Source organism: Mya arenaria, chromosome 14 (genome assembly GCF_026914265.1).
Source record: "Mya arenaria isolate MELC-2E11 chromosome 14, ASM2691426v1".
NCBI lineage: Eukaryota > Metazoa > Mollusca > Bivalvia > Myida > Myidae > Mya > Mya arenaria.
The window spans coordinates 32,754,760-32,773,653 of NC_069135.1; the positions used below are offsets into that span (position 1 = coordinate 32,754,760).

The 18,894-nt window shown below is 33.1% G+C and overlaps 1 protein-coding gene across 1 annotated transcript; it reads right to left on the minus strand.

The window, feature by feature from the left end:
- Positions 1 to 4,204: 4,204 nt before the first annotated feature.
- Positions 4,205 to 18,266, minus strand: LOC128216020 (ceramide kinase-like). Its single transcript, XM_052922615.1, has 12 exons — positions 18,119 to 18,266; positions 16,436 to 16,717; positions 15,423 to 15,551; positions 15,224 to 15,290; positions 12,539 to 12,681; positions 11,784 to 11,858; positions 11,263 to 11,415; positions 10,662 to 10,767; positions 9,953 to 10,050; positions 8,599 to 8,849; positions 7,534 to 7,739; positions 4,205 to 7,111 (listed from the first exon to the last, which is right to left on the minus strand). The coding sequence occupies exons 1-12, from the start codon at positions 18,264 to 18,266 to the stop codon at positions 7,003 to 7,005; spliced, it is 1,767 nt and encodes a 588-aa protein (XP_052778575.1). The 3' UTR covers positions 4,205 to 7,002.
- Positions 18,267 to 18,894: the final 628 nt, after the last annotated feature.

Sequence of the window (18,894 nt, forward strand, 5' to 3'; positions counted from 1 at the left end):
TATCAATTAAGTGAAAAAAAGAAATTATGACCCCTGTCCACCAAATGTGCCTTTGACCTACCAATATAGGTTGACACACCTTCTCATTGTAAACATTTTGTGCCAAGTATTTTTAAATCTCCCAAGGCATGGCCAAGTTAGAGACCAGACAAGCCAAAATACCAGGCATCTTGACCAATGGCCCTTCAGTGTGACCTTGACCTTTGACCTACTGGTATGTACAGGCAAGCAACATGGCTACTTTTCACAGGTGAATGTTTCTGCAAACTTATTTAAAAAATCCCTCTGTGAATTGCCATGTTCAAGCCAACGTAAGTAATTTTGACCAATGATCATTATGTGTAATCTTGACCTTTAACGAACAAATATGGGTCTTGCACCTTACATGTCTGTTTCTAATGGTGAGTATTTGTGCCAAGTTATTTTAGAATTTCCCCTATGCACGTCCAATATATAGTCTGGACAACCCAAAATGACTCTTTCACTTTGAGCTCTGACTTAGCAGAGGCGACAGGCAATATTAAAATGAGCCATCGACAGCTGTTGGGCTCTGCATCATACATCCAGATTTCTGTGGTCCTGACAAGCCAACATATAATGAATTTAATTATATAAATTTGAACTTGAGTGCAATATTCTGACCTTTGACAGGCAGACATTGGTCTTGCATGTGATTATGCCAGCTTATCATGTTGAACATTTGTAACAAGTCGTTTTAAAATCCCCAAGTGGATGGCCAAGTAAACAAGCCATGATGACATAGACAGACAAACAGAAACACTCCATTCTTTAAACCAACCATCATTGTGGCAACTAAGTTCAGCTCACCACAAGCAGGCTTGAAAAAAGAGCAATCTTTTGGAAAATGATGTGCAAGCCCTAACTAACAGTGTGGAGCTAAACCAACGAGTATGGCATTAATTACAAAAGACATGAAAACAAGATATTTAACAATATAGATTTATTTCCAATTAATTAAGTCCATGAAACAACAGAAAGTTCCTATCAAAATAAATACTGAACCAATAACATATTGATTCTAATCACAGTTTCAAAAGTACAATATAAAGAGTGCACATTTATACAACATAAAAACAAAGTATCAAACCCACATCCAGTTAGAATCTTACTTTAACTAACAATTTTTGTTTCGTTTAAATCTTTCATATGTTTTGATCAGGTATAGTTCCTGTCAAACTTAACATTAATATGAGTAAACATACAAAATAGTCATGACTTTAACAATCAAGTTAACCTCCAAAACTGAGGCAAATTATACGTTTGTGCTTAGACAATAGCTGTAATGGAAAAAGATCACTTACATAATTTTTTTGATCACAATACATGAGTAGGGGGCCATTTTATCACTGAGCATTCAATAAAATACTATTACTTTGTAAGATCAAGAATTTCAGTTCAATATTTAGTGTGTGTCATATCAAATAAACTTCGCCTAAACTGACCATTAAAGCTCTTAGTTTAGAAATAGATATTCTAACAACTTAGAAATATTCATTTGAAAAAAGCAATCGTATAATAAGATGTGCGCACAGACATACACACACCAATGCATGCACAAACACACACACGCATGCACATTAATGTACAGTCCAGCACACACACACACAGGCACGCACGCACATTAGCGCACACACATGCACACACACAGGCGGGTGCATGCACACTCACTTAAACATATAACACATAAACTTAATAATTAAAACATGTGCATTGATTGTGAATGATGATGAAAGTTGCATTTTTATTTTTATTATTATTATTTTATATTGTAAAATTTACATAATTCTCTACATGAAATAGCACATGGCTTTACAACTGTGAAAACTTGCACAGTGTATAACCCTTCACCAAATCATTCATGAAAATTAAACACAAAATTGCATTGATACTTCTTTGATCACTAACTGCAATGATTTCAAACAATGAAAACAATTTTACATGAAAACAAAAGCCAAAGTAATTCACATGATTAATCAGAAAAAAATGTACATTCATTTCAAAAAACCAGTATGTATAATGAATTATCAAAATAAAAACTTTTAACAATACGAAAATATCACTAAAACAATGCTGATGTCAACAATTTCAAATATTAGTCAAACATTTGTCTCATAAAATGATTAATAAAACATGACCTGCCAAAGTGCTACTATAAACTTTTCAGATTTCAAGAAACAATATATCCTTCAGTGTAACAGTAAAAAAACAGTACCATATGGAAATGCAAACTCTGTTCCCTTTTCACAATTTGTCAAGAATATAATCCCAGGATTGGAATTCTTATGTCATCTTAATTCATTCCTTAACTTTAGTGAAATGTTCAACTTGCAGAATTAAATAAACAGAAAAGTATAAATGTTTTTGAAATAAAAATAAGCATATTCAATAAAATCAATGAAAATAAAGGATTTCAGATATAAAGTTTTTATATAAAGTGACCAGTGAGATACTAAACTTCAGAAAAAGACTTAAGCTAGGAAATGACTTAAGATGTTTTGTGAAATGGATACCACTCCAGGGTCCGTATTACAGATGCATCTAAAGAAAATTTTAATATATTTCAAATTAAGTTTAAATATTGGAAGTGTTATATTTCTTGAAAAAAATAGTTATTTAAAATGGATTTTCATTTTAAAAAAACTTAAGTTTCCATATTTTTATTGAGGGATATAGACTAAGCTTAACACTTTCAACCAGTGAAATAAAATTAAGGAAAATCTTGAATTTAAGGAAAAGGTAAAATTTTAACTTAAGATGTTTCTGTAATATAACCCCAAAAGTATATCAGTCAGATTGATGGGCCATGCTACACAATTGCTAATTGTCAATAGTAACAAGCGTTCATAGCCTCACGTTAATATTTTACTATTTTTAAATTTACTCAGACAACATGTACTTAAGAACTATGACAATACATTGTTTTCTTTGACAAAATCAACTGTGTAATGTTACAACATGAACAAGCAATGAAACTGTACATCTTATTACAGGGATATTTCAAGCAAGCGAGTGCCATCTCAACTCCCACAAATTGACATATAGAGAGATAAAAAGTACACAACAATGAAATGCACCTCTATAAAGACTAAGCACCCACAAACTTGTACCGTCCAAGATACTAGGCACAACAAACCAGTCCATTAAAAAATGCTCTACTTAACGCAATATTTGAAGAATATCATCCAATACCCATATATTAAAAACTGAACAATATAGTCTATAATTGTGTATAGTTTAATTTACTACATACATTAATTGCAAAATAGTAGTACACCTTAGGCCATTGATCTGTGAACAAAGCAACATTTAGAAGATACAGGTAAACAAGTGCTGTATTAACTGCTCACACACTTAAAAAGTATCAGCTTTTAACACTCACTGAATTACTTCAGGTGTGATTTTAAAAACTAATTGTATATTTATGAAATTAATAAAATTGCTTCATTGTTTTGTTCACAGGTATATGACCATAGGTGTACAATTGAAAAGAAATCATCGACATGCGGAAAATGTCATATGTTATTTGTAGATAAGCACACATAACAGTATGACAAAAGCCAAGATCAGAATATAGAGCTTAAAAAAAAAACATGGAATTTTTTTTTAAAGCACATTAAACTATTTAACAAAATCATAGACGCAACACACAGTATAAACATGATCATTTACATTATATATTGAAAACTAACACATTGTTATCATTTATATAAATTAATCCATAAAACAAATACAAATATTCTCAATCTTAAACACCTTTATCGAAACATGGGCCAATTGCTCAGAACTTTGTTAAAGTTAACAACATGACAAAAACATTGTTGTTAACTTTCAAAGGTAAAGTATTTTATAATGTGATCATGATATTTAATTTTTGAAAGAACAGCTGAAACAATTATCTAAATCTTTGTTAGAAATACTGCAGATGACAATTGTGTCCATAAAATTTTGAGGAAGCCAAAATTTAAAAGGTTAACTTTAGTGGTGTTAACAACCAGGCTGCTCTTTACATAGTTCTGAACAATCCTCAACTACATGTATCCTTTATCATGAACACCTTTATCAAAGTAATTAGTATACTGTACAAAACAGCATTTTTAAACAAAAAGAAATGTAGTTATAAAGAATGCAAATACATACATCACACATATCGTTTGATACAAACTATGTTATTTTTAAAAAAATTAACAATATGTATACAACAATTAAATCAAACATATTTTCATAATTATTGCCTTGTTCACTTCATAAAATATGTCATATATACAAATTTGTGACAAGTAGTCTTTGCATTGATACCGATACCGATTATAAACTTCCTTAATATATTGTATAAGAACACTTGTTTGAACTATACAACATATTTTTTGCATTGATTTAATAAAGAAACTATGTTAACCATATTTTTGCATTGAAACAATAAGAAACTATGTTAACCGGTTGTTTGCATTGAAACATTAAGAAACTATGTTAACCAGTTGTTTGCATTGAAACAATAAGAAACTATGTTAACCGATAATTTGCATTGAAACAATAAGAAACTATCTTAACTGGTTGTTTGCATTGATACAATTAAGAAACTATGCTAACCATATTTTTGCATTGAAACAATAAGAAACTATGTTAACCGGTTGTTTGCATTGAAACAATAAGAAACTATGTTAACCAGTTGTTTGCATTGAAACAATAAGAAACTATGTTAACCGATAGTTTGCATTGAAACAATAAGGAACTATCTTAACTGGTTGTTTGCATTGATACAATTAAGAAACTATGCTAACCATATTTTTGCATTGAAATAATAAGAAACTATGTTAACCAGTTGTTTGCATTGAAATGATAAGAAACTATGTTAACCCATTGTTTGCATTGAAATGATAAGAAACTATGTTAACCAGTTGTTTGCATTGAAATGATAAGAAACTAATACAAATAAGAAACTACATGTATGCTAACCAGATTTTTGCATTGAAACAATAAAAAACTATGTTAACCGGTTGTTTGCATTGTTACAATTCAAAAACATACTTACCAGTTGTTTGCATTAATACAATAAGAAACTATGTTAACCAGTTGTTTGCATTGATACATTTAAGAAACCATGATAACGTGTTCTTTGCATTGAAACAATAAGAAACTATGTTAAACAGTTGTTTGCATTGAAACAATTAAAAAACTATGCTAACCAGTTGTTTGCATTGAAACAATAACAAACTATGCTAACCAGTTGTTTGCATTGAAACAATAAAAAAACTATGCTAACCAGTTGTTTGCATGGAAACAATAAGAAACTATGTTAACCGATAGTTTGCATTGAAACAATAAGAAACTATGTTAACTGGTTGTTTGCATTGATACAATTAAGAAACTATGCTAACCACATTTTTGCATTGAAATAATAAGAAACTATGTTAACCAGTTGTTTGCATTGATACAATAAGAAACTATGTTAACCAGTTGTTTGCATTGAAACATTTAAGAAACCATGATAACGTGTTTTTTGCATTGAAACAATAAGAAACTATGTTAAACAGTTGTTTGCATTGAAACAATAAAAAACTATGCTAACCAGTTGTTTGCATTGAAACAATAAAAAAACTATGCTAACCAGTTGTTTGCATTGATACAATTAAGAAACTATACTAAAATCAATTGTTTGCATTGATTCTATTTGATTTAGTAACTGACTGTTCATAAAAATCAAATAACCACATAAATCAAGAAAGATTAAGATATCATCAGTCAGGTAACTACCAAGATAATTTGATTTTTATCTTAACTAGGGCCCTGTTTCATTAAAAGATCTTAGTCCTTACTTAAAAAGTCTTAAATTTCGTTAACCTGACTATGTTTTCAATTATGATACTGCCAAAAAATTATTAAAGCTTATATTTAGCAACTATTGAGCAAAATTAAAATACTGAGATCATTTCTCTTTACGATTAAGATCTTTAATGAAACAGGCTTCCATAAACAACATGTGTACCTGACACAATGTATCTTTAATATACAGATTATCAAAAAACACACAAATAAATTATTCAAAAAACACGAAAAATACAGTCCGCTTCAACAAAATTATACAGCATAATTATATTAAAACATGAATTTATGCACCACACATAATTATCTACAGCTTTTCCAAATGATAACATTTACAAAAGGATTTACTGGATGATGAAAAAAATAGCATTATAAAGATTAACATAAAACAATAAAGTCATATCCTCATGATCTGCAACCTGTCTTTAATAAATTATTGCAGTATTGTGGAATGTAAAGGCTCGCTGGAAAACTTTTTTTAACATTTTATACTATAACTTTTATAGCATGATTAGTAGTGTCTTTAATACAGGTGTATATCAGATAACAATCACAAACTTACAATCAATCAATTTTAAGCATGATAAGCGGTGTTTTTCTTATACTTAGAATAAAAGCCAAACAGGTCAATTGATTTATAACTTAAAAACAGCAAAAATCTATCATTTCAATCTGTTACCAAAATATCATAATGCTGAGTTTAAATTCTAAGTCTTTGTAAAGCATTAGCAGAAAAAATAAGACAGTTTTTAAGCTTGAATTCATATTTCTCAAATGCTTATCTGCATTTCTGCAACTAGATGTACATGTGTAAAGTTCTCTTGAATTGGTGCAGCACACTGTTTTTCAAATATTTATCAGTTAGAGCACTCACTCATTGTGCTGGTCCAATCAATAGATCCAATAGATACTTGTAGACAGCTGCATTCCAAACAACCAATCAAAATCAGGCTTACAGAAAACAAATTCTGTTTCTTAGCCAATCAAATACAGCTTCACATTTGTACAAAACATTTGTACAAATAATATGCAGCTTCTCATGACATCAAGCCTGTCCCTCCACCAATGATGTGTAGCTTTACACAGTATCAAGACTGCATCTCATCCAATGAAATGCAGTCTTGCATTTGTAGCTTGCTCCTCAGCCAATCAGAAGGCAGTTCACAGTCTGTCAAATGTGGGTGTACAGCAAGTCTTACACTTCTGATCTTCACTTGTGTTGAGATCTTCTACACCTCGGGCAAACAGGTTGATCAGCTGGCAGTGAACTCTGCAAAAATTAAATGAGAACTCTAAATGTTTAAGCCCAAACATGAAAATCTTGTGTAAAAGGAATAAAATACCACTTAGTTAACACAAAGAAGTCACCAACACTCCTCTAAATAATCACAAAAATCACATGTCACGCATAATCAAGGTGCATGAATCAACAAGTATATTAGCCTTAGACATTGGGCTTATGTGCATAATCTCATTTTGAACATGAAGCTAACCCAGTTTATAATACCATTGGCCTAGCAAAGTACCTTATTGAATTCATATCTTGAAAGTTATTCAAGTTATAGCAAACAGAAGATCTTGCATTATGAAACTGACACAAGGCTATGACTTTATTTCCGAAAAGTAAAAATGAACATCTTACCATTATTAACCCATATTAATCCAAATGAAATAAGGAACATATTCCCCTACCTGACACTGATCTTGGCCTGATCTATCACCTCCCCATCACAGTTCCACACGCTCGTCTTGGAAGTCTGCCGTTTCAATTTTACCCTCTTCCTGTGTGTCGTCAGGTCCTCTGTACTGGCGAGGCTTTCCAGGTCCTCATCTTCCGTTAGGGGCCGGAACGTGAACTCCTTCACACGGTACATCTGTATGAAGTCTAGGTTGTGACGCTGAAACAGAAGAATAAGGAGACCATGCTTTATGGGTGATTTTGTTAACAATAGTTTTTGAATTTGTGTAAGTGATAGCCCATTGCATAACATGACAATTATTAAAGCCTGAATTACAAGCTTTAAGTATTGTCTATAAAGGTATGTGAAGCAAATTCACTTTAAATATTGTGCACAATAGGAAGTTTTTCACATCAACGATGATGATGACACCAAGGCTATGGCAATATTTCGACTTTTAAAAAAACACTATTTAAACAGGCTTATAATGTGAAGTTAACTCAAAGCAGTGAACATAATATCACAAAATTTCAAAAAGTAAGTGTTGCAGTCTGAACATGAAATACATGCATAGCATAGCTAACTAATTCAATCCTCTAAAAGTCAAACACAAGGATAAAATTCATACATCCATCGCCCAAGTCGGCCAATCCCTATGAGAGGACATTTAAATGAACCTACTCCTATTTATTCATGAAAACGTTTGATAAAGAATTTTTAGTCATAATGAATGGCATATTTAAACTCCTAAATGCGAAAGCAATATTTCATCAAATACAGCAAAGTGTCTTGTCTCTGGCCATTTTGAGAATACTGCAAGGTTTAAAAAATCTGTATTCAATAAGAACATTTCCTGGAAAAAACACTCAGCAGGAAGAGAAAAGTCATAATTGGTATTCAATCCATTATATATATAAATTATATAAGAAAGAAATACTTTCATTTCCAACCACTCCTGTTTTCAAACTAAATAAAAAAAATCTGCATTTTAATTTCACTGCTCACCCTAATTTTCTTACGGCCAATCTGTCTTTTATATTAATTGATATGGCCTATAATGTAAAATAACAATGCTCACCTCTTCTCCTTTAGCAGTCCTCATCAGAAACTTGAGGAAATCTAACCTAGAGCAGTCAGACACCAAGATGAGGTCCAAACACCCGTCCCCAAGGTGACAGTAGGGGGACATACCAGGGGGGCTTAGATCACAGCTACAACTCATTGTCACACTGTTCACTGCTACAAACTTCCCAACTACTGTTCGCCAGTTTGGGTCGGAAGTAGAGTATTCCGATACCGATAAGGACTTGTCAGATATCGAACATTCATCTGAAATACATCAGGAAAAAACATCATTTTAAACATGCTACATAAAGGATTTACTTTGAAACTGTAACTAGAGCCATCACAAGGGGTTGCAATTCGAAGGCATGTTATGCAGTTATTGGCAACTGCTGATTTATATTTTATTAGTTTGGCATGCCATCCTTGACAAATGTATTGTTTTCCATCAACTGACTTATTCCAACAGAGTATGGAAGGGGTTGAACTTTGTGTATTGAACTGTTTTTAAGTTGTTAACATAACAAAACCACAGATGTCATCATTTCTAAGTATACAAAGGCCCATAAATCTCACGACATTTAAGCATTAGTTCCATTACTTGTCACAAAACAGCATATTATTACTGTGAGGAAGTTAAGATAGTATTAATTTGATCCTAAACTGGCTGATAAGTTATTAACAAAAAACATTAAAATGTTGATGGACAGACAGATGGATGAACAGGCTGATTACTATAGGGCACCTTCAAACTTTTACAGGGCCCTAATAACAATGCTTTGCTTAAGTTTAAACCCTGCGTTAAAGCAGTTTACAATCACTAACATGGGTAATATAAAGAATGTTTCATCTACATACAGCTTAAAACTAGGGTTGAGAATCGGTTTCAGTTTGACTATCGATAATCAGTTCGACTCAAGTAACCGATAATCGATAGTACGATCGGTTTTGGACAAAACCTTAATTGTAGTTTAATTCTTGCACAATAACTCATAATACACTAGGTTTATGGTTTGTGTATTTTAGAAGTTATTTAGTGCTGTTGTTGATTTTGGCCAAATTGTTAATGATAACAACTGAACACTTCCGATTGTATAAGTGAACTCAAAGGAGAAAATTGACGGAAAAAAACCCGAACTTAAATAACAAAGGAAAAAAGATAAACAACTCACCAGTTAAATCGATGATCGATTATGACAAAAAACAATTGATTGTCGCCAATTTTAGGTCTAACCTATCAATTTTCAATTATAATCAATTATTGAAACATCACTACTTAAAACTGAAATTAGCTTGTGAGAAGAGGTCACAGGAAAACAAGAAAAGCTTTAACTATTCCCTTTAATTATTTAAGAAATAGTTGATCCTACCTATAGGAGTAAGTTCCCCGCCTGCAGTGAACTCCACCCCAGAAGAATTACGGGACATTCCCGATGTGCCCTCTCCCGCCTGTGAACATGTGTCACAACTGGAACATAGGCATTCTTCATTATAAATAAAGACAAAGTGAAAAACAAACAAACAATAAATAATATGAAATGACTGCCAAAATTTGTCCACCCTTCCAAGTTTGTCACATGGTTAACCTCGACAATCTATTCAGCTAGAGATACATGTGGTAATTGTCTTTGAAAACATGTGTGCCAAGCCTTATGTTATATCATTGTAGTTCTAAACAATTAATTCTTAATATATCTTCAACTTTTTCAAATTATGGAAATATTAAGATTTCACACTATATTAACAATGAGTTCATACGCAATAATGCTATGATAATTCACAAGACTGTTTTATAAACAAGCTTGAATGTCTATCCCTGCATGCACATGCGATATAAGCAATAAACAAGAACGGAGCAGAATGAAACGCCAACACTTTTTTCAAAGCCAGAGTTATAGCAAATACATCTGAGTATTGTCTTTGGCAGCATGTGCACAAACTATTATCTGAGTATTTTAAATATTTTTTGAGTAATGGCCCAGGTTAAAGAAAAAGACACAAAGATGCTGACAGAAATAAAGATGACAAGGGGATGTTTTTATCGTTGTAAAACAAGAACATATAATCTGATAGACTCACCCAGTGTAACACTTGACTTCATCGGTTGGATGACTATCAGGGTTTTCTGACAAACGATACTTGATCTCCCCATAGTAGGAGTTGTTGGACAAAAATGACTTGGTGCCTGAAGTAATGAAAAAGGATTAATAGAAAATCAGTTTTCCAGTTAAAAGAGGCATAATAAAATGATTGTTAAAGCCAGAGTTTTGGGCCTTGCTGCTAACATGTGTATTGTTTCTGGCAACAAGTGAACATTTCAAAATGTTCATGGCCTCAACAATGTCCAAGATATATCTATACCTCGGAAACAAAACAGCTAAAAATATTCTCACTGTCATGAGAAGGTCACCATGCATAGGCAGAGATTGTGAAGCTGTTTGCCTGATGAATTAGAACTATGGAGTTTAACTCTAACCTGGACAGCTGTAGAGTTTCAGTCCTATCAAGTAAATATCATCACAGTCTTTGAAGGTCCCCCATGTATACTGTGTATCAAAGCAACATGAAGGTGAATACCTGGTTTCTAAGAACTCCTACATGGAATGTAACACTTACCTGACCAACTGCAGTGTTTTGCTCCCATGGAGCAAATATAAATAATAAGGAGGATAGCACTTACCTGACCAACTGTAGCGTTTTGGTCCCATCCATCGAATATTATCACTGTCCTTGAGAAGGTCCCCCATATATCCGTACCCCAGCATTGTGACGCTGTAGCGGATAAACTGGTTGTTCACATTCACCGAGTTGACGTCTATACCAATCTTGTCACCTACAAATGTCATTAATTTTTATTAATCAATCACTAAAGAAGGCATATTAAAGGAGGCAATTTAATGTAAAATATGAAACATGTCAAAAAGATGTTTTGCCTACAATTTTGCATTACTCTACAATATTTTTGGTTCACAATTACCAGATTGGCTCTAAGAAATAAATGATAAAAATTGTTAACAGAAATTTAAAACAAATACTATGTGTCACATTGAAATAATTTTCTCCAATATTATGCACATACAATACATGTAGATACAAGTTTACAATACTCTTTCTGCTATAATTATAGGCTGTCAGCCTTAGCATAAAATGTTCAACTACTGCCAATCAAAGTGAAACAATCAATACGTAATAAAATATTACCAAGTATTATGTGTAGTGTAGAGGTGACAACATCACTCCCCCCTGTAGTTGTGTGCACAATAGTGTTTGTGGAACCTGAATGATACAGATACAGTTTACATAATGTAACAACAACTGAGTTTATAGAATATAATAATGTTGTATTTAGACTTCTGATTTGCAAAAAGGTAGGCACTGACTTAAAGCAGTAGAAGTTAACCAAATGTCAGTTAGACACCTGAAAATATTATTATATATAGAAGTAATTGCTTCTTGTAAATAAAGCCATAATTTTACCCATTTCTATAATATTGTTTAAACAAAAACATATTAAACAATATATTACAGTAGCATGTTTTATAACAGATACAGGTCAGGATTTTCACTAGGAAAACAGCTTGGGGGTCCTTTGACTCTACACGCTTACATGCTTCACTTTGGTTTCCCAGTAAGTGGTTTGCTCACAACAAATGGTTAATATTGGGGTCTCATGGATGCACAATGATTTCAAAATGACAGTTCTTCAAAAATTGAGTCAGGGACACACTTCTTCTGAGTCCCAAAACCCCCCGAAAGGATCAGTCTTCAATCCCAGAGATCATGGGCTCTATACCTACTAGGGAAACACTCCCTTAGCCTGTCAAAAAGGACACAGTACTGTTTGCTAACCAGGCAACAGACTCTAGAGGAATGATTCATATCATATTTAGCTGTCTTCACAATGAAACTGAAATAAATTAGTCTAAAAGTCTTGATCTGATTATCTCAATCTTCACCTGCAGGTATGATTCCTATTCGGATATCGGGGGGCACAGGTTCAAATCTGCCCGTCTCCTCGATGCCATTTTCCCGTGCTGTTCTGGTCAACAGGCCATTAAGTATCTCGGAAAACATTCCATCCCCACCCACACACACCAACCTAGAAACAAAATGACAAATACAGGGAGGTATTGACAATAATTGGATAAAACATGGTTAAGATATTACCACTCACAACTGTAACTATTAATTGCGATTTACTTTTTTTTGGTAAAAAACTAACTTATATCAAATCTTCTTAACAAGGTTTAAACAACAATTTGCTTTTAATGGGTCTGGGTCTAATGAGCCTCAGACTCGAGATATTTCTTAAACACAGCCTCTGAGATTCTAACAAAAACCAAACCTTGCACATACATAAACTATTTCAGGAACATTGACATTATCTAATACAATGTATTCGCTGCTGCAATGAATTTGATAAGCAAAACATTTGGAAACAATGGTGTGTTATTAATACTTGAGACAACTATTGATTTCACGTCTTTTGGATTTGAGTCAAGTGTTTTTGAAGATTCAGATGAGCAAATATATTAGCAAGTTATTTTTTCCCCCCATTTACATCACAACCTTGAAGCTTTTAGAACTTTTTCCTAAGCACTTTCTGTACATGTATATTGATTATCCGAACATAAATATTTCACAACTGAAATGTCATTTCCAGCCAGACAGAATCAATACAAATCATATAATAGCACATAATTTGTTGACTAGGTCCTCAAGGACATATTCTTCCCAGAAAAAAGAGAAGTAAACAAATAACAGTATGTTAACCCAGCTGGAGATATGAGGTATTGAATAACTTGACATTGTTGTTTTATAAGAAATGCATGATCAGAATGTGTTTCACCAGTGTTTAACCATTTCATGATCCGCATCAATGTTACCAGTGTTTAACCATTTCATGATCAGCATCAATTTTACCAGTGTTTAACCATTTTATGAGCAGCACCAATTTTACCAGTGTTAAACCATTTCATGATCAGCATGTGTTTTACCAGTGTTTAACCATTTTATGAGCAGCACCAATTTTACCAGTGTTAAACCATTTCATGATCAGCATGTGTTTTACCAGTGTTTAACCATTTTATGAGCAGCACCAATTTTACCAGTGTGCAACCATTAAATAATCAGCATGTTTTTTACTAGCGTTTAACAATTTCATAATCAATTTTACCAGTGTGCAACCATTTCATGATCAGCATCAATTTGACCAATGTTCAATCATTTCATGATCAGCATCAATTTTACCAATGTTCAATCATTTCATGATCAGCATCAATTTTACCAATGTTCAATCATTTCATGATCAGCATCAATTTTACCAGTGTTCAATCTTTTTATGATCAGGATCAATTTTACCAGTGTTCAATCTTTTTATGATCAGGATCAATTTTACCAGTGTTCAATCATTTCATGATCAGCATCAATTTCAGCATGTGTTTTACCAGTGTTTAACCATTACATGCTCAGCATCACTTTAACCAGTGTTTAACAATTACATGATCAGCATGTGTTTTACCATTGTTTTGCCTTAACATTATCAGCATCCTTTTAACCAAAGTTTAACATTTACATGATCAGCACCATTAAACCAGTATATGATCAGCATCAGTCTTTCCAGTGTTTAACCATAACATGAACAGCAATGAACTGCACATTTTTTTTTGCATTGTTTAAGTCTGTTTAAGAAACAATGTCCTAAGGCATAAACTGAATGATATTTATTGTACAGATGGTTGAGCTAAGAGATCATTTAGTTGACCTTGTAGTGTAAATATGTTTTTAGTTTTCTGACAATAATTAAATGTACATGTTTCAAAATCATGGACTTGAATATTGCTGATTTTGAAATAAATCAACATACATGTAAGATTGGTAAATCAGGCAAAACTAGGACAGACCATAATGCAAATAATGTTCCAGTTTATGATCCCTTGAAGAATTTTAATAATAGGATTTCATAATGCTTTACCACAAAAATTATGGATGCAGTGAAATGGACATGTATGCATTTGCATGATTTGGGCCTTATCTTATTATTATATATCTTATTTAGGTTCAAAGATGGTAAATTCCTGTAATGAAGACAATAAGAGCCATCATATCTGTTCCCAGATAAATATTTTAAAGGGAATCACTCATGTTTTTGGTCCAAAAATTAGATTTCCTGAAAATGCATCAGAAAACACTTTTTATATAATAATTTACTTTTTGATACTTAAATGGGAGAAAAAAAAAAATCTGGTTTCAATTGGGAGCGTGGGTAGATATTTTAACCTTTTCCCATATACATTGGTAATATCATGTGATAACGTGATCAACAAATCAATTAACAAAGGTTTTAAATTTCAAAATTGAGGTCTTCAAAGACGATAATTAAGCAGATATCAGCATTTGTCAAAGGGTTCACATATATTTTAACACTCCTAATGATTTGCCACACTTATTTTTGTAATAAAAGTAATATTATTGTAAAAAGTGCATTTTACAAGCAATGCAAGTTCCTTTAATAGTCTGTGGCTTTGAATGAAAAAGTATGATGATTTTCTTGGAAACACTAGCCAGACAACAACTTATAAACTCACTACCTATGGTACCTCACTGAGACAGTTGTGTTTTATTGTTGATTTTAAACTTACCCATCAACATTATTGAGATCAAGAGAATCCTGCACAAGATCTTTTGCGTGGTTTTGTCTCTCTGTCTCTGTAACAAAGATACATGTCTGAGTTAAGAACTTAATCAACTTCATCAAACATGACATCATTGAGCCAGTTTACCATTACTTTAATCAGAAGAAAGGTTTGATATTCTACAAACACAAATATATCTTCTCACCTATTAGGGTAACGTCAATATCTGCCAGTTCAAAGAGGGGCAGTACCTTCTCCCTGTACAACTTTACAGCCTTTTTCTTTCCAGAAAATGGATTTACAAACACGACGAGCTTCTGTGGTCTGTTAAATACTGTTTCAAATAAGAAAAAAATTATTTTGATAATGAAGAAAATAATTTTTTTGAAAAGCTGAAAGAACAAGAGATGTTAGTGAAACATTTATGCCCCCTTGGGAGCCAAATTGTTAGTAGGATTTGGACACTTAAATAAAATATGGACAATCAGAAAACCTTTTTTCAGCTTACAGTCACACTGACCTTGACCTTTGACCCACTGACCTCAAAATCAATAGGGTTCATCTGCTGGTCATGACCAATAAGCCTACCTAGTATGAGGTCCCTGGGTCAAAGCGTTCTCAAGTTATTGATCGGAAACCGTTTTTCATGTTAAGGTCACACTGACCTTGACCTTTGACCCACTGACCTCAAAATCAATAGGGTTCATCTGCTGGTCATGACCAATACACCTACCAAGTATGAGGTTCCTGGGTCAAAGCGTTCTCAAGTTATTGATCGGAAACCGTTTTTCATGTAAAGGTCACACTGACCTTGACCTTTGACCCACTGACCTCAAAATCAATAGGGTTCATCTGCTGGTGATGACCAATACACATACCAAGTATGAGGTCCCTCGGTCAAAGCGTTCTCAAGTTATTGATCGGAAACCATTTGGTATTCCGACCGACCGACAGACAGACAGACCGACCGACCGACATGTGCAAAACAATATACCCCACTTTTTTCAAAAGGGGGCATAAAAACAGATTTGCCAGTTAGAAAAACTAAATAAAAAGTTGAGTTGCGTGTTATTTTTTCTAACAATTAATTCCGGTGAAATTTATGATACTACCAAATACTCATCAGTTCTTATGGGTAATCACACTCCACATATTGGGTCATACATCAAAATACTGTCAAACAGTCAAAACTTAACAGTTATGAGACAAAACACTTACTAGGATTTTTCAAAGCTTCTTTTACAGCTGTGATCCACTGATGACAGAGGTTACTGTCTTTACACTGGAATGAGACTTGCTTGTATCTCCATTTATGATTTCCTGGTTGGGATAGGACAACCACGGAAAATCCCAGAGGGCCCAAGGGCTGCATTTCAATAAAGAAGGGTGCATTCTCGTCAACTTTGAAGGATTTTCGTAGGGATAAAGTTGAAGATTTAGTTGGAATTTTAATGGCTTTCACTCCAATTATTTCACGTAAATCTATACATGCATCATGACCTGAAATAAGAATCGACAAACCATACAGGTTAAAATGTAAAATGAAAATGATTTAGATGAACAAATTGATTTTCACTCGAAATAACATTGTCTGGGACATGAAAGTACATAATGTAAGACTCAAATGTTGCCTAAAACATCCAATCAACCGTCAATACAAAAATTAACACATGAATTGTACAGGGCGAATAGTACTTAGTATCCTATTTCTATTAGTTAATAGTTTTATAAGAATGTTAAAATTAATTCATTCATGCCCTCTAGTCATCAAGGTTTCAGAGGCAGGGGTACCTAAGGTACTGCACTTCTGTCTGCCCTACACCAAGCAATTCACATCAGAGCTAGAGATGGTGCAATGAAGAGCTGCTTGGTACAAGTGTTAATGGTATGGGAAGACCAGTAGGGTTACAGACATGCACAACAAACTTGAATGGGAGTCGTTAGATTCTAGACTCACTAAAATCCAGCTCACCATGATGTACTGATTCTACTAAATGATCTGATAAATATCTTGGCAGCAGTATTGCATCCACGTGTACAAGGTCACAACACTTTTTGGAACTTAAAATACTTTCATCCAGGACTAAAAATTGCAAATACAGTTTCTTCCCTCGATACATTGGCACCTGGAACTTTACCATAATCACTGCTGAGGCTCCTGATTTGGTACACTTGAACAGGAGCTTAGATGGATTAAGAAACCAACGATGATTAGAGCTGTACTGGTTGGGTGAATTCTTTTTAGGCCCCAAACTTTCCATGTTGGTCTGATGCTAAGGAACTGATGCAGCATCAGAACTATTTCTTTTGCCCTCTTTTGAGTAACTTGCCACTTCAATCTATTCTGTCACTTCTAATTTCAGTTTTTAAATGTTTTTAAATGTTTTTACTTTTTCTTGCTTCTAGCTGAAAGTTAATAGTCAATAATGACAGCCTTTCATACAATGTAGATCTATGTAGTATTCAAAAGCCTTGAGGCCACTATAATTAACTAATACCATAACTGTTCGGCAGTCTGTAATAATCTTAATTGCAAATGCCTAGTTCCACAAGACAACCACAAAAATTTCAGGCTATCTGTGACCAAAAATGTAAAATAATGATGCCATGTGATTGTTGTGGCTGCTGCCCTCACAATTGCTGAATATTCAGTTGACTGCATCCTTTAAAGTCTTGCCAGGCTGACACAAAACAAATTTGTTTAACACATTCATTAATTTATTAGGCATATTTACCGAGAAATCAATATAGTTTACAGGTACCGTTAAGTATAGATCGACAGGTGTCCTCTATGCTGCAGATACTGAGTTTGACCGAGTTTGTCTAGTATTTACTAAAGACTTGACAACAGGAAAACAGTTTGACAGCTGTAAACAAATGGCAAATACAAAATATACTTACGTAGTAAAGGATCAAATAAGTTATTATCCGGAACTTTTGACTTATTTGATAATTCCCATATTAAAGTAAACTTTGTTAGTGTTAATATATGTTGTTTATTTTGATGTTCAACAGAGGAAGTAAATAAACAATTTTCATTATCGGCCATTTTTTTAAATTTCGGATAATCTCGGATTTGTTATTGTATTAGTCAAAACGTACAAACAATCAAAGTCATTTCGGTCCGTTTCTGTCAATCGGTAGTTATAATGATAGTATGATTACTCTGGGAGTAGAATTTGTTATTGGTCACAGGAAACATCAATGAAACTTATGCTTTTACAAATAAATTATCAACATATAAAAGGTATGCCTGAACTGATTAATGTGATGCAGCTTAGAAAATGAACTTTGTGGCCATGTTTTCCATGTATTCGGGCACGAAACGCCCAGCATTCCTTACAAAATGCTTGATGTTTAATGATTGAGGTAGTGCAACTTTATTCTAATGACGATCTTTAAATTGTTAATATATATATTCAATGCTTTTTAGCCACGTATGGTTATATGGGACAATTATCGCCCCTGTCGGGTTTAATTTGAGACCCGAAACATTAACAGATTTGTTTAGAGTAGAAAAGTATTTTTATTATTCTCAATTTTAATAGGTCTGTGACCTTGAATTTACTTCTGAGCAGCGTAAGCTTTATACCGATTATTTTGCTAATTCATTGCCCAAATTAGAGTCTTAATCTCACCACAGGGAAGTGTCATCCGGTTATTTAAATTCATTTAAA

Coding starts and splice junctions, on each gene's coding strand:
- LOC128216020 (XM_052922615.1), bottom strand. CDS start 18,266: ATGGCCGATAATGAAAATTGTTTATTTACTTCCTCTGTTGAACATCAA. Junction 16,718..18,118: donor CTTATTTGATCCTTTACTAC/GTAAGTATATTT, acceptor TTCTTATTTCAG/GTCATGATGCATGTATAGAT. Junction 7,112..7,533: donor CAGGCCAAGATCAGTGTCAG/GTAGGGGAATAT, acceptor TAATTTTTGCAG/AGTTCACTGCCAGCTGATCA.